The sequence below is a fragment of the Dermochelys coriacea genome, chromosome 1 (assembly GCF_009764565.3).
Source record: "Dermochelys coriacea isolate rDerCor1 chromosome 1, rDerCor1.pri.v4, whole genome shotgun sequence".
Classification (NCBI taxonomy): domain Eukaryota; kingdom Metazoa; phylum Chordata; order Testudines; family Dermochelyidae; genus Dermochelys; species Dermochelys coriacea.
This window is the reverse complement of record NC_050068.2, coordinates 323133820-323159945: the sequence shown is the minus strand read 5'-3', so window position 1 is coordinate 323159945 and position 26126 is coordinate 323133820. Positions and strand designations below refer to the sequence as shown.

The 26126-nt window shown below is 39.2% G+C and overlaps 1 protein-coding gene across 1 annotated transcript in view; it reads right to left on the bottom strand.

The window, feature by feature from the left end:
* The window catches only part of CELSR1 (cadherin EGF LAG seven-pass G-type receptor 1), a 292313-nt gene that overhangs the window by 20100 nt on the left and 246087 nt on the right, over positions 1-26126 (bottom strand). The window contains 8 exon segments of the mRNA XM_043507789.1: positions 4001-4175; positions 10839-11039; positions 13522-13648; positions 16046-16213; positions 16579-16780; positions 19317-19460; positions 23018-23201; positions 25726-25935. Of these exon segments, the coding sequence (XP_043363724.1) occupies positions 4001-4175; positions 10839-11039; positions 13522-13648; positions 16046-16213; positions 16579-16780; positions 19317-19460; positions 23018-23201; positions 25726-25935 (1411 nt within the window).

Here is a 26126-nt window from a genome sequence, read left to right as displayed (position 1 = left end):
GAGTACCCAGAAGTCACCTACTACAGGACAGGCCCAACAAAGAAAACAACAGAACGCCACTAGCCATCACCTTCAGCCCCCAACTAAAACCTCTCCAACGCATCATCAAGGATCTACAACCTATCCTGAAGGACGAGCCATCACTCTCACAGATCTTGGGAGACAGACCAGTCCTTGCTTACAGACAGCCCCCCAATCTGAAGCAAATACTCACCAGCAACCACACACCACACAACAGAACCACTAACCCAGGAACCTATCCTTGCAACAAAGCCCGTTGCCAACTCTGTCCACATATCTATTCAGGGGATACCATCATAGGGCCTAATCACATCAGCCACACTATCAGAGGCTCGTTCACCTGCGCATCTACCAATGTGATATATGCCATCATGTGCCAGCAATGCCCCTCTGCCATGTACATTGGCCAAACTGGACAGTCTCTACGTAAAAGAATGAATGGACACAAATCAGACGTCAAGAATTATAACATTCAAAAACCAGTTGGAGAACACTTCAATCTCTCTGGTCACTCGATCACAGACCTAAGTGTAGCTATACTTCAACAAAAAAGCTTCAAAAACAGACTCCAACGAGAGACTGCTGAATTGGAATTAATTTGCAAACTGGATACAATTAACTTAGGCTTGAATAGAGACTGGGAATGGATGAGTCATTACACAAAGTAAAACTATTTCCCCATGGTATTTCTCCCTCCCACCCCACCCCCCACTGTTCCTCTGATATTCTTGTTAACTGCTGGAATTAGCCTACCTTGCTTGTCACCATGAAAGGTTTTCCTCCTTTCCCCCCCCTGCTGCTGGTGATGGCTTATCTTAAGTGATCACTCTCCTTACAGTGTGTATGATAAACCCATTGTTTCATGTTCTCTGTGTGTGTGTATATAAATCTCTCCTCTGTTTTTTCCACCAAATGCATCCGATGAAGTGAGCTGTAGCTCACGAAAGCTTATGCTCTAATAAATTTGTTAGTCTCTAAGGTGCCACAAGTACTCCTTTTCTTTTTGCGAAAGCCTTTAGGGTGAGAGACATTTTGAGGAATTTCAATAAATCAATGCCCCCTAATGACATACATAATTATTTCTCTTATAAACCAAACAGAGAGGAAAGTCTCAACCTAAGAGATCCTCCTTTAGCAGTGGCTTGAAACCAAATATTGTAGTTTCATGGGTAAATAAAACAATTCCTTCTTTTCTTAAAAAAAAACAAAAAAACGCAACAACCTTGTGTTAGTGCTTATGAATGAGAGCTCTAGAAAATGGAGACATTTTTCCACAGAACAGGTTACAGCCTAGGAAGATGCAGCGTAATCTACTTCAATCCTGGCCTGGGGGAGCCATCTGTAGGACAGTCCCTATGCCCATACAGTCCTTAGTCTCTTTGCTCAGAGCACCTACAGTGATGCCAAATGTGGTGGTAGATTTTGCAATGTTGACACTTGTCCATGTAGAAATGGCTGAGACCATCAACTTATTTCCTGTACAACACTGCACAGCTATTCCTTCTTAAAGATGCAGAAATTTATCCCAGAGAGGCACTTGACAGATATTATAAGGGAAATGACTATTGCACATTATATTATTTGGGAGTCAGGAAGATGGTAATTGCAATATCTTTAGGTCCTGATTCAACAAGGCATTTAAGCATGATAACCTCATTCACTTATATGGGAGTACTTGTGCACATAGTCCAATACATGCATAAATAATTTACTGAAAGGGGCCTTAATGCTTTGATGAAAAGTCACTGAGTAGGGTAGAGGGAAGGTAGCTGTATTTCACCTATTTAAAGCTTGGCCCAAAGCCAATGTTCACATCTGGTACAGGCCTTCCAGTCTATGAAAATTCATCTGTGGCTGTTTGGCAAAGGGATATTGGATCTGTTTCCTCTGAAGTATGGACTTGAGATGGGACTGCCTCCTCTCCCTCTCACTATAATTGGTTCTTGCATCACAGTCTTTAGCAGTCACCACCCAGAAAGAATTAGCCATAAATGATTAAAGGACCATAAAATATTTTATACAGCTGTAATTCTGCAGACACAGACTCAATGCTCAGGACTCAATCCTGACATTAGTGGGGCTTTAACCACAATTTGGCCAAACATCTGGCTCTAAGATTACAGTAAAAGTTATTTCACTTTCCAAATCCCATCCTATAATCCTCTATTAAGTGAATGGGGCCAGCTTTGGCTCTCTCAGGTACACTGTTCAACTACTATTGAAATCAATGATAAATTAAAAGGGTACATCATCTGATGGTAGGATTGAGCCCATAGAATTTAATACAGGTGGCACAGAATCTTTCTTAAAATTTCTCAGTTCAATTCAGTAATATTCAGCTGGCATGACAAGGGTTGCCACGCCATCTATAGAACCCTCCAGCCCAGCTCACAAAACCTCTCTGTGCACTGCTCTGCCCTTCCACTTGTGCAGCAGAACTTTTCTAATATAGATATATTAGTGCTGTTAATTAATCACAGTTAACTCAGGCAATTAACAAAAAAATGAATCGTGATTAAAAAAATTAATAGCAATTAATCGCAGTTTTAATCACTCTGTTAAACAACAGAATCCCAATTTAAATGCATTAAATATTTTTGGATGTTCTTCTACATTTTCAAATATACTGATTTCAATTACAACACAGAATACTGAGTGTACAGTGTTCACTTTATATTATTATTTTTTAATTACAAATATTTGCACTGTAAAAATGCTAAACAAAAGAAAGTCTTTTTCAATTCACCTCATACAAGTACTGTAGTAGCAATCTCTTTATCGTAAAAGTGCAACTCACAAATGTAGATCTTTTGTTACATAACTGCACTCAAAAACACAATAATGTAAAACTTTAGAGCCTACAAGTCCACTCAGCCCTACTTCTTATTTAGCCAATTGCTAAGAGAAACAAGTTCATTTATGGGAGATAACGCTGCCAGCTTCTTATTTACAACGTCACCTGAAAGTGAGAACAGGCATTCACATGGCACTTTTGTAGCCAGCATTACAAGGTATTTACGTGCCAGATATGCTAAACATTCATATGCCCCTTCGTGCTTTGGCCACCATTTGATAGAACATGCTACCATGCTGATGACGCTAGTTAAAAAAATAATATGTTAATTAAATTTTGACTGAACTCCTTGGGGGAAAATAGTGCTCTGTTTAATCCACATTCTGCCATGTATTTCATGTTATAGCAGTCTCAGATGATGACCCAGCACATGTTGTTCATTTTAAGAACACTTTCATGGCAGGAATGCATGTCCTCTGGAATAGTGGTTGAAGCATGAAGGGACATATGAATCTTTAGTGCATCTGACACATATCTTGCAATGCTGGCTACAACAGTGTCATGTGAATGTCTGTTTTCACTTTCAGGTGACATTGTAAACAAGAAGTGGGCAGCATTATCTCCTGCAAATGCAAACAAACTTGTTTGTCTTAGCAATTGGCTGACCAAGAAGTAGGACTGAGTGGACTTGTAGGCTCTAAAGTTTTACATTGTTTTATTTCTCAATGCAGTTATTTTTTGTACATAATTCTACATTTGTAAATTCAACTTTTTATCGCAGCTGTTCTATCGCAGTGTAGACATAACCTTAGTCTACCAGCATAGGACGAGCAAAATCTCTCTAAACTACAGAGAAAATAATTACAATACAGACAATGTTACTTCCGAGTGCTTTCAATACATCTTGATTTAATTTGAATTCAAATATGTTTTTACCGTTATAAATATCAGAAAATTACTTTAATTAGGGCAAGCAGCATTCATTGCGCTGATTTCTCAAGTTCAGTCTGATGTCTTCTTGTTTGCTGGTGGTTATTGCTCTGATTCAGGAAAGCACTTAAGCACTTAAGTCCCACTGACTACAATAGAAGTTAAGCACCTGCTTTAATGCTGTCCTGAATAGTAGGGGAGGGAAAGGAATGAAGTTGTTTTGCCTTTTCAGCTTTGGTGACCTACTTCCCCTACCTGTTATAATAGCAGGAATCCCCCAACCAACGACATAGTAGAACCTCATATGTCCAAAATTGATGTTCCTCACTTCAGTCAGCATGCGGTAGATGTGGAGCTGTTCCACAAACATCCAGGCAAAGGTGCTCATGTAGAAGTAGTGCAGGAGGATGGCTATCACAGTGCACACGAACTGGGGAAGGAAAAAAGAACATTGAGATTACAGCTGCTCCTGCTGAACCAACGACCCTTGCAACACACACAAGACTGGATATTCACTAAATGCTAAAGAAAATATTAATAAGTCTTTGAAAAAAAACGTACATTAAAATTGATTTAATTATTTTGTCATAGTCTTACGAGCTTTAAAGAAAGTGATTTTGTAAGCCTTTATTTTTAGATTGTGTGGCCTGCATGTGGTCTGACTGTTGAGAATTACATATTTCAGTCTAAAATTCTTTCAGTTATTAAACCCCCACCTCTAGGACTCTTTTCTGAAGTTAATTTCTTTGTGCGTATTTGCTGTACCTTTGATGGGTTGGGCCATTCTAACACACTCACCTTGTTCTGTGTGCAACACTTAACAATTTAACAAGAAAACAGCATTTTTGCAGAAGCAAGGCATGGAGTCTCCACTACTTGTAATAGTTTAAGATTCACAAAACCAAGATGGAAGCCAAGAGGCAAAAAGTTTCTTAGCAAGGCTGCTGATTGCAACCTCTGACTTTTGGCTCCATTTCACACTCAGAGGGATCATATAGATCGTCCTCCTGACAATATAACACATACACAATGGCAAAGAGTCAGATGGATTCAACAAAGCAGGCTTAGCTGCCACATGAACATCCAATGAAGTGAGCTGTAGCTCATGAAAGCTTATGCTCAAATAAATTTGTTAGTCTCTAAAGTGCCACAAGTCCTCCTTTTCTTTTTGCGGATACAGACTAACACGGCTGCTACTCTGATAACTACAGATGGTACGTTAGGGCTTTATGGGGTTGACTGATCCCTACCCTGAAGCCAATCTACAACTAAAAGCTCCCAAGACATCTACATAGGTTCTACATATACTTCCCTAATCCCCAGAGGCCCTGAGAACCTTCTAATAGTGCTTTAAGTGATGTGGCTAACATCTGCCATGTGAAGTTCATTCTCTCTCACATCCTCTCCCCAGGAGGAGGATTGTGTGTGCAGTGGAGGGTTTTGTTTTGGTAGGGTTTTGTTACGGTTTTGGTTTTTTTAACGAACATGTTGCTGTGTGTTTATACTAGAGCAGTCTAGGTTGAAGAAGTGTGCCTTGCATAGGAGTGAAAGGTGATGATGTTTGTGATGGTTCTGAGTTCCTGTGGGAGTTCATCCCTCAGTCTTGGACTGGACCCTGAGAAAGCTCTGCCCCTGCACTAATGAGCTTTACCCAGGTGGTAAAAAGTTCCATTATGCCTGAGGAATGCAGTTACTGGCCACAGTCTTCATCCTAGAGCTTTATGCAATCTAAGCACTTGTAAAAGTTAAGTCTCACCTCTCTCCGAGGCACTCAGTTAAAGGTACATAAACCTAATAAGTAGAAGAAGGAAAAAATACCCCATGCAAGGGCCAGCACTAGTTTAATGCACCACTAAAGGACCACTTAGCTCTATGGTGAATTCCAAAGGATCTTAGATACCATAGCTAATTTTTCAACGGTGTAACAATTGGGGTCTAAGCAGGCCTACCCCAATTGCAGTTCAATTTTTGGAAGGTGAGTGAAAGTTTATAGAATGAAATAACAACTGAAAATGAATGCTGATAGAAAGAGTATGGTTAAGTATAAACTAAAATGGGCCACTGATCTGACCCAAGACTAGACTAAGGTAATAGTTTGAAACTAGATAATGATGGACAAAATTGGGATATTGGCAATTAGGCTAATTGGTGGGTAGATAATGAAGAAATGGTCTATTCCACCCATCATACCCCTTTCTGAACACTTAAAAAAAGACTTCAAAGAAAAAAAACATGGATGCTTGGGGGATTCCCTTGGGACTGACTAATAGGCCGCTGCTGCACTCCTGAAACTCTGCCCATTCCTGGTGAACCTCAAGATAGACCTGAGGGTCTATCTTCAGAGACATCCAGACCCTCAACTGGATAGTGAAGATGCCAGACCATAACCAGCAATGATCACAAATTGATACATGTGAAATCTAGCTCTGTTCAATCTAAGAAGGACTCATGAAAGTGAGAGATCTGCCAAGACTAGCCAGATGATGTCCCAGACTGGGCAAGTAAGTCCCAAAGCAACATCCATCATGGATGAGCTGCTAACCCAGAGCATGCATCCATCACCGACCAACCACCCTGAGCCTGTGAATTTACAGAAAGCTGTATTCCCCCCCACCTTTGCTGTCCTATCTTTCCTCCCCCTTTTTTCTGTCTGTTTTTCCAAAAGTGGGAATAATCATAAGAACCTAGAGCTGAGTTAAAAATCCAACAATAGAACTAACACCTTCTTCCCTCCAAAGAAGGGGTGTTTGATAAAACAAGGGACTCTACCCGATATCCTTTGGAAAGTTTTGATTAAGATTGGTTTGCATAATCACTCAATTTTAATTTCAAAACGTTTTATGCTTTGTTTTTGATTCTTTCTATTCTGTACATCACAATCAATACATTTTCAGATCCTGGCATGACCTTTCTAACTTGTTTGACATGGGTCTCAGTAGGCCAACGTCTCTGTACTCAGAACCCTGAAGCACGTTTAAATGTTCATGTTGAATAGTAACAGGGTCAGGTAACACTTTTGACTCTCTCTTTTGTCCCTCACATCAAATTCCATCAAATTTAATACACCAAGTACTGCTGAAAGTTTAGCCCTCAAAATAAAAATTCTTTTCCTATATTAACAAAGGTGTGGTTCTTCATATCTGTGCAGGCTGCAGCACTGAAACTCTGCCTTTTTCAGGTAAGGAACAGAGAAAATAAATCATTGTCTGTTTATCAATAGTCCACGGGGGATTAAAAACCTCTCCCTGAAATGTGATTGTTCATTTACAGAAACCCATAAAAGCCAGGCCCAGTGCCAGCCCCTTGGTATTATTTGTGCTCCAACATTCTTTTTCTTTTTATGTTCATCAGTGCATGACTCGTAAGACAACTCTCATTCCACACAGACAGATGAATAATTCCCTCAAACACACATAGTTTACAGTCCTCCCGGCTTCTTAAATTGACTGGGGAGGTTGTAAGGAGTGGCCTTGTATGATATAAAATGTATTCTCTAACTTAAAAAGACTTTTAAAGATGGCTTAAGGTTAAGGATATTACAGTAAATTATAGTAACTGAATCATGGAGAGGAAAATGAAAAGGGTGGTCATGTCCCTGACACAATGGACATTGCAGTATGAAAATACCAGGAAGTAATACAGATGGTATTAACAATGCTTCGGAATTAACTTGCTAAAAATGAGCTAGTCTACTCTTTTTATATCAATTAAATTGGCATTCAGTTTATAAAAAGTAATTGTAAATGAGGGGGGGTTTCTAGTGGGCTCCTGCAGGGATCTATCTGTTATCTGTTCTTGGCCCACTGCTGTTCAATATCTGTCTCAATGATCTAGAAGAAAATATAAAAACATTGTTAGTAAAATTTGTAGATGACACAAAAATTGGTGGAGTGGTAAATAATGATAGAGAAAGGTCCGTTATACAGACTGATCTGGATCACTTGGGTAAAGGGCTTATCTGAGCAACATGCATTATAATAGAGCCAAATGCAAAGTCACACTTCTACGGAAAAAAACTGTAGGTCACACTTGCAATGGGAGACAGGAATGCAGTGATTGGTCCTGCTTTGAGGAGGGGGTTGGATTAGATGACCTCCTGAGGTCCCTTCCAACCCTGATATTCTATGATTCTATGACACTGGAAAGGACTTGACAGTAATGGAAGATACCTGAACATGAATTCCCAGTGTGATGCCATAATAAGAAGGCTACCACAATTCTTGGATGTATAAGACAAGAAATATGAAGGAGGAAGAGGGAAGTCGTATTACCTCTGTATATGGTATTAGTGATACCACTATTAGAATAGCGTGTCCAGCTCTGGCATCCACACTTTTAAAAGGGATGTTGAAAAACTGTAAAGGATTCAGTAAAGAGCTACAGGAATTATTTGAGGTCTGAGAAAACATGCCTCATATAGTGAGAAACTCAAGAAGCTCAATCTATTTTGTTTATCCAAAAGAAGGGTAAGAAGTGACTTGATCATGATCTGGAAGCATCTAAAGTCGGAAGAGATTTCTGACAGTAGATACCTCTTTAATTTAGCAGAAAATGCATAATAAGATGCAATTGCTAGAGGCTAAAACTAGACATATTCAGAATAATAATAATAATAATAGATTTTAAGGTCGGAAGGGACCATTATTATCATCTAGTCTGACCTCCTGCACAACGCAGGCCACAGAATCTCACCCACCCACTCCTGTAGCAAACCCCTGACCTATGTCTGACCTACTGAAGTCCTCAAATCGTGATTTAAAGACTTCAAGGTGCAGAGAATCCTGCAGTAAGTGACCCATGCTCATGCTGCAGAGGAAGGCGAAAAACTCCCATAGCCTCTGTCAATCTGCCCTGGAGAAAAATTCCTTCCCGATCCCAAATATGGCAATCAACTAAGCCCTGAGCATGTGGGCAAGACTCACCAGCCAGACACCCAGGAAAGAATTCTCTGTAGTAACTCAGATCCCACCCCATCTAACATCCCATCACAGGCCATTAGGCATATTTACCGCTAATAGTTGAAGATCAATTAATTGCCAAAATTAGGCTATCCCATCATATCATATCCTCCATAAACTTAGCAAGCTTAGTCTTGAAGCCAGATATGTCTTTTGCCCCCACTGCTTCCTTTGGAAGGCTGTTCCAGAACTTCACTCCTCTGATGGTTAGAAACCTTCATCTAATTTCAAGTCTAAACTTCCTGATGGCCAGTTTATATCCATTTGTTCTTGTGTCCACATTGGTACTGAGCTTAAATAATTCTTCTCCCTCCGTGATATTTATCCCTCTGATATATTTATGGAGAGCAATCATATCTCCTCTCTGCCTTCTTTTGGTTAGGCTAAATAAGCCAAGCTCTTTGAGTCTCCTTTCATAAGACAAGTTTTCCATTCCTTGGATCATCCTAGTAGCTCTTCTCTGAACCTGTTCTAGTTTGAATTAATCCTTCTTAAACATGGGAGACCAGAACTGCACACAATATTTCAGATGAGGTCTCACCAGTGCCTTGTATAACGCTACTAACACTTCCTTATCTCTACTGGAAATACCTCGCCTGATGCATCCCAAGACCGCATTAGCTTTTTTCACAGACATATCACATTGGCGGCTCATAGTCATCCTGTGATCAACCAATACTCCAAGGTCCTTCTACTCCTCTGTTACTTCCAAGTGATGCGTCCCCAGTTTATAACAGAAATTCTGGTTATTAATCCCTAAATGCATGACCTTGCACTTTTCACTATTAAATTTCATCCTATTACTATTACTCCAGTTTACAAGGTCATCCAGATCTTCCTTTATGATATCCCGGTCCTTCTCTGTATTGGCAATACCTTCCAGCTTTGTGTCACCTGCACCTTTCTGTTATGTCCTAACAGAAGTTATGGGCTTGATGCAGAAAGTACTGGATTGAAGCTCTTTAGCCTGTATTATGCAAGAGATCAGACTAGGTGATCACAATGGACCCTTCTAGTCTTCAAATCTACATGTCTTTTGCACTTCTCTCCCCTTGGACAATGAAAAAATCAATGCAATCAGCTTCTCTTGTGTTTATAGCTAGCTTCTCTCTCAAGTTACTTATCTGGGATTTAGAATAAAGGCTGTTTAAAAAGATATGTCTAACAGAAAATTCAAATAATATTTACAAAATATTTCTAATGGTCTTAATTGTAAAAGCTTGTTTGTATGATTTTATATTCTTTTCACTGCTACTCCATGCCCCATCTGTACATTGGCTGTTTATGCAGACTACTAGTTCTCTGGTCCAGGAACTTTTACTTTTGCCTGTATGCACAAAACCTAGTACATTTTGGATGCCATTAATAAATAGTATTTATTGCTACATAAAAATGGCTACAAATAAGGCACTGATTATAAAACATGAAAATGTCATGTATATTGTATTTCCCACATTCACAGTTTCAATCCAGGTTGCATTTTCTCATGCACACTGGCCAGTGCAAGAGAAGGCTGCACTAAGCTATAAAAATATTCTTGCTGTGCCAAAACCAGAAACCACAGTGAATGGAAAGCACAGTGCTAGGCAATGGGTTTCCCTGTTGTGCCAGGAGGTAGCAAACTACCTCTGCCAGGCAATCGGCTTCTCCAGCATGACCGGTGTCAGTATGGGACATGCACACTGCTCTTGAGTAGTACTGATGCCTGGTGACATGCCTTTCAGCACTAGGAACTTCTGCATGGGCTTGTAAAGGAGTCTGTTCTGCGCAGTACTGGAGAGATAAAGTGAGGTAGAACGTTATCAGGCAGAACCGAAGGAAGAAATCAGTATATTCAGGGTTCAATTCTTATGCCACATTTGCCCTTCGGGGGGCAGTTTTCATCTGTTATCTGGGGGAAAAAAATTCATTCCCTATCTAATGGGACTACTATTTATCCCAATGAGTTGTGTATAAAAAGGTATAGGCTTCATACAAATGAAACCTTCGTGCTCCCTCCAGCCACCCCAAAGAAGGAAAAAGAAAAAGTGAAATAGATCAAAACTTACGGTGTGAACACTTTGTTTACAGCTTTACACAAAGCTTCAGTCATTGAACGGAAGCTGATATCCCAAAAGCACTGAACTGGCTCTTACCGGGTTTTCTGTCTGATTGATTCCAATAAGAAAGACCAATTCTGAGAAGAAAAGGGCAGCCACCAGGTTTTTGTGAATATTGTGTAGGTTTGAACGCAGTGTTCGGATCAGAACTAGCAGTATGAAGGTCATCAGCAAAGCCACCAGTGAGATGGATACAGTCGTGTAAGTGACTATCTTCAGAGGAAGCACCTCGCCATTCTGTGGAGTGACAGATTAAAAACATCTCTTTAAAGCTTTCCTTCTAATTATGTTTTTTGTCTAATGTGATTTCTTAGAAAAAAAATTGAACTTTTAGCTAATATCAAGCCAGCAAATTTACTACAGAACAGATGGAAGTGGGGACAGTGGGGACTCAATCTCTTGAGCATGAAGAAAATGTATCATAAGCCCTTTTACATGTCAGGTAAAACTAGCTCACTCGGGGGATTAAAAATACAAAACCACCATTAAGTGAATTTCAAACTACCGAGCCAGTTTTACTTTTGTCCTGATTTACAGCTTCCTGAAGAAAATCAGTGTTAACAGGAAATCAGTAAATGCCAAGCAAGAACCCCTCAAGATAGTAAATTAAAAACTAACTCTTTTCAAATTGGCAACTTCACAAGATCTATACTGTAGTTTTTCAACTGACAAGTGTTGTTTTGTGCACTGTGGAGTATACTGATGTGAATCTGGCCTCTGGATTTAAATAAAACCTATGCTTAACTATAGATAACTACTGTACAATCATATTTAGAAAGATGAACATGTGTCTCTACTTCTATGACACTGTAACTTCTTAGGTGGGAACTGGGAATTTTCATGAGCTTTGCATTAGTGGTTAGTTTGTCAAACTTGACTCTCTGTGGAGCAAAGCAAAACAAGGCCGTCTTTATGTCCAAATCTTGCTTAGCTTCCTCCCATGAGTATTGCCAGCAAACAAACAAAGCAAGCAATTGGAACGAGGACATTACATTCCACAGATGGCATTTCATCCAGAAAGATTGCAAAGGTTTTAACTAACTTTAACCGAGATGATCTTTTGTGCAGGGCAGAGGGCTCACAAATCTGCACTGAAAAATATGTGTCCCTATGGAGAGGGGGAAAAGGCTAACAAGATGCTCCCTCTCTCCCTTTAGCCATTTTCCCCTGTTCAAAAGATCAACATGGCCCCCAGATTGACCAGGAGTAGGCAGGCATTAGATAGCACACACTCTTTACAGAGTAGGTTGTGCCTTGAGCAACAGTAACTCTCCACTACGTGCTCTGTGGCTCTCCTCTGCACACTCACAGAATGCAGCAGGACATCATCACCAGTAGCAGTGTGACTGCCAGTCTCGCTGTGCTACTATGGCTTGGGGAGGGGGAGGCAAAGGCATAATTGGGTGGAGCGTGGATGTAGGACAATACAGAGTGGGTACACAGGGTGGAGAGCAAGGATCCAAATAATCACAAGACCTCCATTGCCTTTTTGGGCCTGTTGCCTGCCCGCTCTGGACCCTATCTGTCCCATAGACTGTGTGGGGAGAGTTACAGACACTCAAGTTTCAGTGGAGCTGTTAAGTTTATGCATTTGTTTGTTCCCATTTACATATTTCTGGATGAGGGGAGCATGTGGACATTTCTACATAAGGACCACTCACATATCTATAAAGTGCAGCCACCTGTGGTGTGGGAAGAAGTCTTCATCCTTATCAGATCGATTAAAGCAAAGAAAAACATGTCTCATAGCGAGACACTCAAGGAGCTCAATCTATTTGGCTTAACAAAAAGAAGAAGATTAAGGGATGACTTGATCACAGTCTATAAATATCCATATGGGGAACAAATATTTAATATCGGGCTCTTTAGTCTCTCAAACCAAGTTACAATAAGACCCAGTAACTGGAAGTTGCAGCTAGACAAATTCAGACTGGAAATAAGGTGTACATATTTAACAGTGAGGGTAATTAACCACTGGAACAATTTATCAAGGAGTTGTGGGGGATTCTGCATCCCTGGCAATTTTTAAATCAAAACAGCATGTTTTTCTAATAAAACAGGAATTATTCTGGGGAAGGCTTATGGCGTTTGTTATACAGGAGGTCAAACATTTCCTTCTGACCTTTAAATCTATGAATATATGGTCTGGAATAATTGCCACAGCTCCTCCACACAACCTATTTGGGGGTTTCCAGCCACTGGCTCTGTGTAAACACATGTGGGGACCCCTGTCCTGATTATCCTTGCTAGCTTTCTCCATATCCACCTACTAGGACAGCACAGAGCCCCCGGTCTGCAGTGTGCAAGAACCCCCAAGCCATGTGACTGCTACCCCATAGCTGGGCTTTAGTGATGGAGAGGGCCTTGCACAGGCCCTCTAAAGCTGAGCAGAGTTCAGCCCAAAGCAGCCTTTTCTGAACTGAGAAGGAGTCCGCCCCCCACACCACATACAACATTCTAATCTGTGGTCTTCCGCATCAATTTTTAGTCCAGAACTACGTTTTTATGGCCATGTAATAAATTCAGAGAAAATATGGACATAGGCCTCACTGCAGCAGCACTGGCACGCACTACAAGAATACATCTCTGACATGCTGTTGGTTTAATTTGCAGGAGAAAGCAAAGAAGGAATTAACCAGTTGGGGAAAAGCTCTTAAATCACACCTGAGGCCTCTTAAAAACATCTTAGCCCAGTAGCTGCATGAGTGTGGCCACTCACCTCTCGTTTTGAAATGTCCATTAGGACTGCAAAGCTGGTCATGTGATTGCACTGGCAAGAAACATGGCTCTGGTTTCTGGAAAAAAGCTCACACCCTTTGGAGGACCAGCCTCCAGACCCACCAACTCTGTTGAATGAAGAAAGCACAAGTAAAGTGATAAATGTTTATTGTTCTAGAGCATCCCTACATGACCACTTCCTCCTTTTACCCCTCACCCCATCAATGATATTAATTACTAATGCAGCTCTCAGTTTTAGATTAGTGGGGACAGCATCCTAGACAAAGTTGAACATTGGCAGCCTTCACCTGCATTAATTTATTGGGACACTATCACCCTGAAATCTAGTCAGTTTCAAAAGCTGAGTCAGAAATGGTTTCAGATATAACATGCATCCCCAAGTCCCACTGCCCACTTTTTGTGACAAAACAAAGTGATGTCACTTGTGCAAAGTACACAAACTGAAAATACCAAGAATTATATTTTCACCTTTAATTTCTCAGTCATCTTAGATATTGTTTCACCTATGATTGTTACTAGTATTTTCAAACAGAAGTGTGAGATTTTAAACTGTTCTTTTAAAATCAGATTGGAGAAAATATGACAAAACACACTATAGAGAACAATATTCTATATCGAGGGATATCCTGCACCAGCACCAGAGAGGAACAGATAACCCAGCAAAGCTTCCTAATTCCACCACGTGTAACTCCTCTGACTTCAGGGATGAATTTGTCCTAAAATCTATTACTCTATTCTGTAAAAATTATGAACAACAAATATTACTGTATTCATTTCAAAGGCTTCTAATTAGACATTTAAACTGTTTTTTCCATTTGGCAATATAATATTTTAACTGTGTTTTTAAGATAACTAGCACCTTGAAACATAGTTAGCTTACTTAAAATTCTTTTGTTACAAGAAATTATAAAGCCAACGAACAAAGTTAGTTTTTAACGGCAACTGTGAAGAAGAAGCCACAAAATAGACTGCAGTACCAATGAAGTAGTCAACAACAAAAGAGGCAAAATATCAAACTATTTAAAACTATTGAGTTATTCTAACCCGTACTATTACTGAAAAACTTTACGAACATAGGAATTGTCATTCTCTTTTATGAGCTATTCACAGAAACAATTAAGGTATCAAGAAATTGCTTCTCTAAACTTAATTACTGCTGTGTTAGATTTTCATTGCCTCTTTGAGCTCTCTTGAAAAATGCACACTTGATATGTTTTTCCTGAAAAAGAGACTATTATAATCCTATTAGTATATTTGTAATCTCATGATTTGGGACTTTCATTTTTTATATCTATATATTCATTTTAATACATCAGACTTATTAAATGCTGAATGAGTAGTTAACTCTTAACACAAAATGTTCATTCCTTTTTCCCACACCCTTAAAAATATTTCAGAGAGGATTGCTCTTCATATTTTCATAATTTTCATATTGCAGAATCCCAAAATGCATACACAACATAATATTGTTCATAGAATTCTCTGTACCTTTAAAGAATATTTGCGTTTTCAACTTCCCTCTTTACCAAATATGAAAGACTAGACTAGACTGAGAATATTTCTCCTTATTCTCCCTGCTACATCCTTCCATGAAAGTCAGACACAGAAACTGCAGCCTGATCATTATGGGCTGAAAGATGGAATGGGAAGGGGTCAAAGGTTCCATAATAGACACTTCCCTTCCCACCCACTCACACATCCCTTTTATTTTTCACTAAAACAAACAAACAAAGACAAATAAGCAATAGTTTATTGGAGGAAGGATAAGTTACTAGTAACTAGCACAATTGTCCTTGTGATCAACTTTTTATTTCAAAATGATATTTTGAGATTAGATTGTGGTGTATGTAATTCAGTTTAAAATTTGTAATCTCATCAACTCTGTTTAAGAACCACATTTCCACTTGTTCTTGTATGAAGAACAGCTAGCTGCTATAATTGTACTCATATATAGCCAAATTGGGCTTGGTCATGCCACAGAGAGTATGGGAAGGCACAGGGAGTCTTCTCTGCTTTGCGCCCCTTCAACTGCAAGGACTGGAGGATGGAACAACAGGCAAGGAACCCAGCAAGCAAATCCTAACATAGATTTCCTTCCCAGAGCTCCCAACCAGGGACTTTAACACAAGAGGGGAAAGCTCACTCAGAGTTTGTAAAATCGCTGGCTTTCCTGAGGCTCATATTTCACTGTGATAAGATATTGCAGAAAGTTACATATCCTGCAGTGAGAGTTTGTTAGAAAGCCACATTTTTAGAGGATCATCCTTTTGTTCTCAGGAGTTATTCTAATTACTTGTATATTGATAATTCCTAGAGGGATTCTATGAGCAGTTCACAGATGTGTATAAAGTTTACCTTAAACTGCCTACATGAACAAACTAAGAACAAAAGGGCTCATATTCTTCTTGTAAAGTGCCTCCTTCTCAGCCTGAACTTCTGAAACCTGTACTGCAATGGCCTGGCCTGACTCCCTCCCAGAATATTAAAGAAGTCACCAAACATACATGATTGAGTGGTTCCAGAACACACAGACTGGCTTAGTTCGCTCCTCTGTTTCCAGCATGGAATATTCAAGTATAATGGGGTTTTCCAGGAGGTTTGGTACAGGTTCCCCATCACTATGAATGGTGGTGCTCACTATGGGTGTGTTAATGATGGGTCGATTAGGTAACCTGTGGAAATAAAGCAAAGTTGCAAAAAGATTTCCACATTAAAATACAATAGCCCAATTTTGCAGCTACCGCATATGAGTGTCGCAATCAAGGAGTTGTCATGGCTGCACAATCAGAACTCAAGGTATTTATGTTTCTCAAACCTAGCATTGCTGATCCGGTTGTTCTCACACAACAGTCTACGGTCTCAAATATCTAGAACAAGAGAAGAAAGGCTCCGCAAACAATTACTTTTACAGTAACAAATGGATTACAGTTGATAGCTGAGAAGTATAATTGTAACATAATAGCACCACTGACCACCTAGCATTCAAAGCAAGTCAGAGGGATTCTATGAGCAGTTCACAGATGTGTATAAAGTTTACCTTAAGCTTCTTCTGTCAGGATCGTAGTGCTCAGGTAAAAGTTGTCCTAGAGATCGATATATAATCACCATAGCCACAGCATACTGGTTAGACTCATCTGGGTGTCGCTTTTTTCTCTTTGTAAATGCATTCTCAGGGTTTAAAATACCATTATCTGGCTTAGAGGACATTTTTTGGTTTGATGGCTTCATTGTAGGTGCCACTACAAAATCAATACAAACATTCAAGCCTAACTCTTTCACCATAAGTCTGGGCTACCATTTTAACAGATGTTTACAGTTCGTTACCTATATTAACATTCGCGCCCAGGTAACTTTAGATGCACAGCACTGAGGACACTTTTGATACCCTGTTTCAGGATACTTTGTATGACTATATTGCATACTATCTAATCATACAATTGAAAATCAAATCACAACTGAACCATCTTTCTATCTAGTGTGACAGTGTCAGGCCAGATGGCTACAGGAGAGTAATAGAAGGCAGATATATTAGCCCCAGGTTAAGTAGGTCCCTTTTCCCTGGGTAAGGTAACAGGGAAGGTTCCAGAACAATCAGGAACCTTCTGGAGACAATTAAGACAGACAGGCTGATTAGAACACCTGCAGCCAATCAAGAAGCTGCTAGAATCAATTAAGGCAGGCTAATCAGGGCACCTGGGTTTAAAAAGGAGCTCACTTCTGTTTGTGGTACGCATGTAAGGAGCTGGGAGCAAGAGGCACTAAGAGCTGAGAGTGAGAACGCGGATTGTTGGAGGACTGAGGAGTACAAGCATTATCAGACACCAGGAGGAAAGTCCTATGGTGAGGATAAAGAAGGTGTTGGGAGGAGGCCATGGGGAAGTAGCCCAGGGAGTTGTAGCTGTCACACAGCTGTTCCAGGAGGCACTCTAGACAGCTGCATTCCACAGGGCCCTGGGCTGGAACCCGGAGTAGAGGGCGGGTCCAGGTTCCCCCCAAACCTCCCAACTCCTGGTCAGACACAGGAGGAGTTGACCTGGACTGTGGGTTCATGAAAACAGCCAAACTAAGGGCTGCCATGAAGCTCCAAGGCAAGCAAATCCACCAATAAGCACAAGACCCACCAAGGTAGAGGAGGAACTTTGTCACACTAGTTAGAATATGAGCGATTCTGGGGCTAAAACAGGCACATTCATTTAAATAAGATGTGCAATTTAAGGAGAAATATTAAAACCCATGTATATTATCCTTATTATACTGCATGTACCATGCAAGATTTACAGTACATTGTGTGCCTTTTTGGAGTGCAACAGTAATGGGCCACAGAGGTTTTACTTTAAATTGGCACCTCCACATGATCTTCAAATTTTGGCAGTATCTCTTAATGCCAGTTGCTTTCCTCTTACAGAAAAGAGACAGATCACGTAAATATATTACTTATAAGAAAAATCTTCATTACAAATGTACCTTATATATATATTTATATAAACCTTATATATTATTTATATTATACTAATACATTTTTATACTGAGGATACTCAGCCATATATAACATTTGACACTTTTAATGATTCCATTTAGGCTACTCTCTCTGCCTGTGTTGACCTTGTCTTGTGGTTTTATCTCAACTTTCTTCAAATGTCTCAAAGGAAGAACTCTGTATCTTTGTAAGAGGTACACTTTCAAACATATCCTCCACCTACCTGTTTCAGTTAGGCCTTCTATTTGCCTTTGCTGTCTGTTAACTTGGCATCATCCTTGATTCTGGCATCTCCATCTTTCATACCATGTTGTCTGTAAATCTGTCTTTCACTTGCTCTGTGCACCTGTGCCACCACTGACTCTGTATCTACTGAAATTCTCATTCATGCCTTCACAGGAGAACAGGTGCATCTAATGTCCACAGTTTTCACTTACATACTGTGGATTTTATTGAGATCCTAAAGAAACAGGGCCATGTTCCTGCTATTCTGGGGTGAATAAGAAACAACTTCCCTGTCTGGAGTGAACAGCTAATCTCTGAATACAAGTTTTCATTAACAGTGATGTTTGAAGGGTTTCTAATACAATGATTTGTGGTATCTTCCCTTCCAGAACAGATATAAAAAATAGCAGATCATCAAACTGTCAGGTATAAATGCTACAAAAATCTGAGCTGTGCGGTTTTCAGAGAATCGTCTAGGCCTAGAACATATGTCAGTCTATAAGAGCTTCTCCTACTCGGGCAAGTTGACAAGATATGACTGTACTAGGGCCAGCTATAATTTGGATGGATGTGCTGGGGAGCCTGTTGGTTGGGGGAGGTCATGAGTGCTGCCAATAGTGATAAAGCCCATTCCTGTGTGGAATAAAGGACAGGACCATTTCTATGCACAGTGACAGAGCAGTGTGAGGGGACTGATGAAAGGGTATAGCAAGTTTCCCAGCCCAGCATGCTCCCCTTAGTGCCCTGAAGGAATTATGTCTTACAGGTCCACAGGTTTCAGAGTAACAGCCGTGTTATTCTGTATTCGCAAAAAGAAAAGGAGTACTTGTGGCACCTTAGAGACTAACAAATTTATTTGAGCATTAGCTTTCGTGAGCTTATGCTCAAATAAATTTGTTAGTCTCTCACATCCACAGAGTCATTCTATCTCTATGTAAGGTTCACTTGATGTATATGATTGCCCCACCTCTGCCCCAGGACAATTCTGCCTCATAAGAGGCATAACTGATCCCTAAGAGTCAATTGGAAGATTACTACTGAAAGTTTCCAAAATGTCTGGAGAGGTGTTTTACCTTTTCTATCTGAAGGTTTGAACAAAGTATCAGGGAACAAAACAGATGACTCCAAATCTTTAGGATAATCTTCTTTAATCTTGTCAAACCGTGGTACTTTAGCGCCCGTAAAATTAGACTTGTCAAAGATGTCAACAGCAATAACTGTGAAAAAAAATTAAGTTCCTCATAATATTAACTTAATTTCAATCATACATGGTATTATCCAAAAATGAAATTTTACTGATACTGTAAAAAATCCATAGCATTAAGAAATCTGAACCAAAAAATATGCCAGATGTAATCAATAATTATTTCCCATGATGACTGACATCATATGTTCCAGCATTATTTCATATTTAGAGAATATAAAGGTATATGCAGTGCATATGTAATGGTTACAAATTTCACACAAAAAAAATTTCATATTAGTAAAGTGCTGTTCTGTCCTGAACATAAACTATCTAAAAATGGCAGATTCCAACTCAACAGCCCAACTTCTTGTATGAGCTTAAATAGTCAGATCTGCTATTTCAAATATAAGTTTTTACTATTTTTTTCTCCTGTTTGTACTGCAGAAATAACACAACAAAGAAAATGAGCTGGATTCAATTTCTGAGCAAGATCAACAGACTTACTAACTAAATCCCAATGGCAGAGCCATTTTTATCATTTTTCATATTTTATCATTGCCTTTAACTGAGATGCACATGTATACCTGAAGTTAGCATTTGTACTGCAGAATCTTTATTGCTGCTGATTATGAACAAACTGGAAAGACCCAGCTTGACTTTCATATCCCAGGTTATATGCAATGTTATAACTCTGTGTAAGCTTGAAAACTTGCCTCACCCACCTAGTCTCTCTAATATCCCAGGTTAAGCACCAAAGCTAGCTGGTAGAAAATGTATTTTTGCTAACAAACAGCAAATTTCTCTAGTGCTCATTGAGAGACAAATATGAACGGGCACAGTCAATTTTCAGAGTCAATTGCACTTTATGTGATCTTCTGGGAAAGTATAATATGTAAACTTTTACATATGGTAGTGGGGAAGAAGGCTGGTAAGAGGGATGGTAGGAGGGACAAAAAGGAGGAATGCACAGGACTGGTGGTCAGGAAATATGGATTCTATTCCTAGCTTCATCATACATTTCCTATAGGCCTTGGAAAATCGTGTGGCCTTACTTTTTCCATATGTAAGTTGGGGATAATAATACTTCCCTAGTTCACAGGAGTACTGTGAAACTTAATGTTTGTAAGATGATTTAAAATCATTGGACAGGAGGTAATATAGCATGGTATTGTATTACATTGCCACTGATGTGGAAATTACTTATTTTGTCTAAATGAAATATTGTGTGGTGGTCAGCAACAGAAGAACATAGCTATATAGAGTGCTGCAATATTCTTGACAGGGACATGTATGAGCTAGAAGTTTAAAAAAGACATCTTTCAAAAACTAAGTTAAAAAGTTATAATACTTCTACCGCTACTCATACACTAAAGGTCTGACCCCATGGCTTAGTTTTAGTGTATGCCATGCAAAAGAAGTGGGTTAGATTCCTATCCTCAGTCTCTTGTTCCTTGGAGAGGTTAGGGATGAGAATACTTCTCAACTCTCCCCCAATCCCTGCATTTCTAGCTACTCTGGGGCTCATCTCCAGACCCTCTGGCTGTTCTGCAACTGCTAAAAGTGTTTATAGTGTTTGGTTTATAACTTTAAATTTTTTAAAACCTCACAAGCTGCCAATTCAGGTATTTTAATAAAAATTAAAATTGAGAATCTGGAGCTGTGGAGGGTAACTGTATCAGGCTTACTGTAGGTTTCTGTGTGAGGAAATGTCCAAGTTAAGCACTGCCAATTCCCATTCTTTCCCTAGTTCCTAAAGAATTCCCAGATGAGTTGTTAGTCAACCCTACTAATGCAGCACTCACCTGGAAAAACTGCTCGAGAGAGAGAGAGAAAAAAGAAACTAGTCAGTACAGAATTGCCTTGCCCCTTAGAAGCTACATCCTTCTGACCTCAGGCAGAGCTGATGAAAAATCAGATTTTTTATCCAGCAGGAAATTCAGACATTTTGTAAGGAGTTGTCATGCCAAATTGGGATGAAACATTGAAATATCAAAAATTTTTGAGGAAGGGAAAATTCAGAAAAATTTGCTTTGGAAATAGCAAAACATTTCAACAATCAACATGTTTTGTTTCAGTTTGTTGAACAGGTTGGCTTGATTGATTCAACTTTAATCTGTTGCACCCTGAGTTGCCACAGTGTGTCATCAGAATTGTAGTTCGGGCATCTCATGCCCCCATTTGCCTCTATGGGCAGGTCTCCCAGTCGGACTGCATTTCATATGATGATACACTGTGGTCATATGGCTCCCATGATGCACTGTGTCAGATCAACCATAGGGGAGACCATGGTGCCACATGGGAGATGTAGTCTAGGCAGGGAGCCTGAACAATAGGGGAAAATGGGGGTATGAGACACCTGAACTACAACACCCATGAGGCACCATGGCAGATAAGAATGAAACAAATCAATGCTCAACTGACTCAAAATAAAATGTTTCAATTTGGGTTGATCAGACCTGAAATATTTTGTGTCAAATTTTCCCAATGAAAAATCAAGCCATTTTGGCAAAATCAAAATTTTCTCATGGAAAATTTTAGTTTTGTGGAAATGGCATTTTCCACTAAAAAAACAATTCCAGACCAACTCTCACTTCTAGGCTCCAATCATTCACACAGAATAAAAACCCTATTGGTTCATGGAATGGAATACAGGCTGGGTCAGGGATATTTCTTTGTGTGTTTCTCTCTCCCTCTACTTGAAATTTTCCTGATAAGCTTTTCTGCCATGTAAGACTGGATTTTCCTGCTTATTTTAATAATAATCATACTTAGCATTTATCTAGCACTTTATATGCTCAAAGTTTTGAACAAATATCAACTCATTACTTATCACATAACCTCTGTGAGGTAGATTGGCAAGAATTATCATCTCCGTTTTGCAGATCAAAAGAAACTGACACAACAAGATAACATTGTAAGTCAAAATTAGAGTAAGAGTTGGGATTGGAAATCAAGAGGTTCTGGCTCCCAGTCTTCTGCTCAGTCCTTTAGACCATGCGGCTTACCTGTTGATAGCTTCATCTGGGCTAATAGCTTGGTTGTAGAAGTTCTCTACTGAAAACTGTGTTTTCAGAGGAATTCTAGAAATTCCAGTGCTTGAGGTGGGTATATTAATGTGCGGTTGCATATTTATGAAAGAATCTTAACTCAGTGTCACTATAATATTCTGATTATTGGAACAGTCTCAAGACCCATCAAGATGTCATGAAAATAAATATCTTCCGACTCTGGAACTGAATACCCACCATAGCTCTGTAAACCCTTAAAATCCTCATATATGTTCTGGCAATTTACAGTTTTAGAAACACATGGCTTGCATTTTGGCTCAGGATTCCAAGCCAGAGAGCAGAGAGCCCTTTCAATGCTCATGTAGCATTGTCAAGGAATGAGTTAAACATGTCTGGAGAAAAATGTTGGGGGCTGTTCCCTTCACACCCAGCATCCTGGAGCTTTTCTCTTATATAGCCTTGGCACCCTTGGCTGTTCTCTGCAGAACACATGCTGGTCCAGTGGATGGACAATACCTGATGCTCTCAAGTGTCAGGGAATTTCATCTAACAGAAAAGACAGTTTTCAACAGCTACTCACTCATATTTGTGGCAATAATGACAAAAGGTTTCAGGTAAGTTTTCTTCATGTTCTGGGCCACTGTGTTGAAATATTCCTCATAATGTTTCAGTAGGTGGGATGTGCCACCCTCTGTTCGCTGGATCTGCTCCCAGTGCTCCTTGGTGCTGGGGTTCAGAAGGGCACTACCCACTTTAATGATGTTCTAGGAACAAAAATAAATATATACTTAAATGATTAGAATACCCAATACAAGGCAACCGAGGGAGTTTAGCTGGCTAGGTTTCAAGTGAGGAAAATTGTAAATGATTTGCATTACACACAATGAAACATTTTGATCCAGGCATATTCTGCTCCAGCCTTATCAAATAAATGCACACTTTTTAGTCACCCTCAGGTTGTTTTACTTATAAGAAATCCCTTCCAGCTTTTCATTAGCAACCTGCACAATGATCAGAGATTACAAGGAAGTGGTTTTTTTTAAAGCAGAAAACCAATCAAGACAACTCAGAAGGAACACCTAAACCTACTGGCTTTGCCTCTCACAGAGATGAGACAGGACAGGCAGAGACTGCTTGCTAACTAGGTTAGGAAACACCCCTGGGGAAGTCAGATGAATAAGGCTTGTTAAAAATCTCATTTTCCAATGGGAAGACATGGTGTCCTATCTTACAGAGTTTGATATTTCTGTAGAATCATCAAGGAATCTACGAATCAGTCCCTGTTTTTCATCTTTTTGGGAAACGTACATGGCAAGAACTAATCTTAATTTGTGATTACAAACTCATAATCATGAAAGAAAACTGAAATTATATGTGGGGTGTTTTTCCATTTCTATGTTGTGTTAAAATAAAAATCTGTTGAAAAAAAAAGGCTCTGGATAAACTTCTGCATATACAGCTCTTAGTTAGGAGACTAAACAAAATATTACAATTTTTACAAAATATTTACAACCTTGAGACACAATAGAAAAGCAGTAAACAAAATAATACTGTATAAGGCTCAATTAAACAAGAACACTGACATTGTTACAAAAAGCTCTTGGAGCAAATGTAGAAAATACTACTGTATGGTATCAAAAAACATAACATGAGGATAAACTTGGATACAATTATGGTAGGAATTAAATTACGCTCCACAATGTCCTAGACTAACATGCCTATAACCATCCTCCTAAAACGTTCATTTGGCTGGCAGAGGGGAAAGATGTCTCTTAAGTATTGGTTTGAGATGACAAAAAGAACAGACAACGTCTTTACAAAGGACCCATATATCACCTGTTTAGCTAAAACCACACTGCAGCAGAGTATGGAATCAGCCTTGTAATAGTACTCACCAATTTTCATGATTGCTATTGGCATTACCCACTCTGCTGCATTTTACAGTCTTCACTCAACAATAACCAGCAAACTTCGTCTGCCTTTCCTTACAGACTCTCAGCCTAAACCATATCATCTTCTCCATATAGGTTCTCCTTGTTAATGACACATTAGATGTCCAAAACATATTTATTTTAATTCTTGCTCTCCCCTAAAACTACTTAGGCAGCTACTGAATATTATGGTGGGTATTTTAGTGCTATGTACATTAAAATATTTAAAATAAATGGAAGCCAAAATTTCAAAAGTAGATTATTTCTCTTCCTTTTGTTCACACTTTATTTAACAAAACCAACTAAGTTCTTACGCAATCCATCTCAAGGCTTGGGTGTGTAAATTCATCCAAATCCAGTGCCTGCAGCTACAAATTTGTTGGCACAGTGTTTGCTTTAAGTAAGAAAAAAATAATCTCTTAAAACCTGGGGAATCTAAAAAGACAACTCTTTCAAAAGTCTTTCATTATTTGTAAACTGAATAACCTAAGATACTGAGAAATTTTCTACATCAGCGAGGAAACACTTTGTTCGTAAGTTGCAATTCTATTTTTTTATAGAATTTTTTTAGACCTTGATACACCATCAACAACAGATATTTGTCGGCAAATTAACACTAGCAGAAACAGCGTATTAGTGCTCTTCTGTGGACAGAAAACCAGGAAAAGGAGTATTATTACAGAATACAAAATTGTCAGAAAAGTTTTTAAAGAATTCTGCAGGGGAGTTTTGGTCAAAATACTACTTCAGTTCTAATGAAAACAACATATAAAACTCCAGAGCCCATAACAGGCCAATTATAATTGTGTTTGTATTAGAAATGCATAAATAAAGGATTCTGATTGTGTATTCATTTTCTGTAAGGGAATAGCTACACTGGAAATTATAGGCAAGGTATGATACAGATGTACATTTATTAAATTTTTCATAATCCTCTAAAAAGATTTTTAATTCCAATGTGAGGACAACAGGATAACCCACCTTCAGAGTTAATTCACCTTTGAACATTTTATGTATTATATTGAAATGAAAGTTTAGTAATATCTGGCTGGTTTTCCATTGAACAGGAGAATGTGACAAACAAAGCTATTTTACTCAATATTAGCACTTTCCCTCAATTACTTTCTAGTTCTGAGAATTCTGGTTTTTGGATGGTACTATGATGAACTTTATCTATCGTCTAACTCCCTACTTGGTCAAATTTCATTTCAAACTATTCCGAAGAAGGAATAATTTGTAAAACAGATTAAACAACTCATTGTCACATTCACTCCACATGGGTTTGAGGTGAACTCATTTATGAATTTCTAAATGAACATATCAGTGAGAACCTATGAGCACATAGTATCTCTCTTACTTCATTGAATTCCGCATCTCTTGTCGCAGCTAGGTCAAACCCTTGCTGCTGGCTCTCATACTGCAGGACCCTGATCATCAGCAGGTATGCTGTCCTCACATCATTGCCATACAAGGAGTTGGTGTACTTGGTGGCATTTTGCAGCACTTTAGCAATCTGTATGGACTTATCTCCATCCAGTTTGGTCTCGTTGAGATGTAGTTTTTCATTCTGAAGTGGAAAGGAGAAAAAATAAGGGAAAACAATTTAGCAACAGTCTTAGTTCAGTCATACCAGGTACAAAGACACTGTTGCTTTCCATCATCTAGAGATTTATGGGGCAGTGGGGGCAAAAGATCTATCTGGTTTTAAGATTCTACTTGATAAGTTTATGGAGGAGATGGTATGATGGGATAATGGGA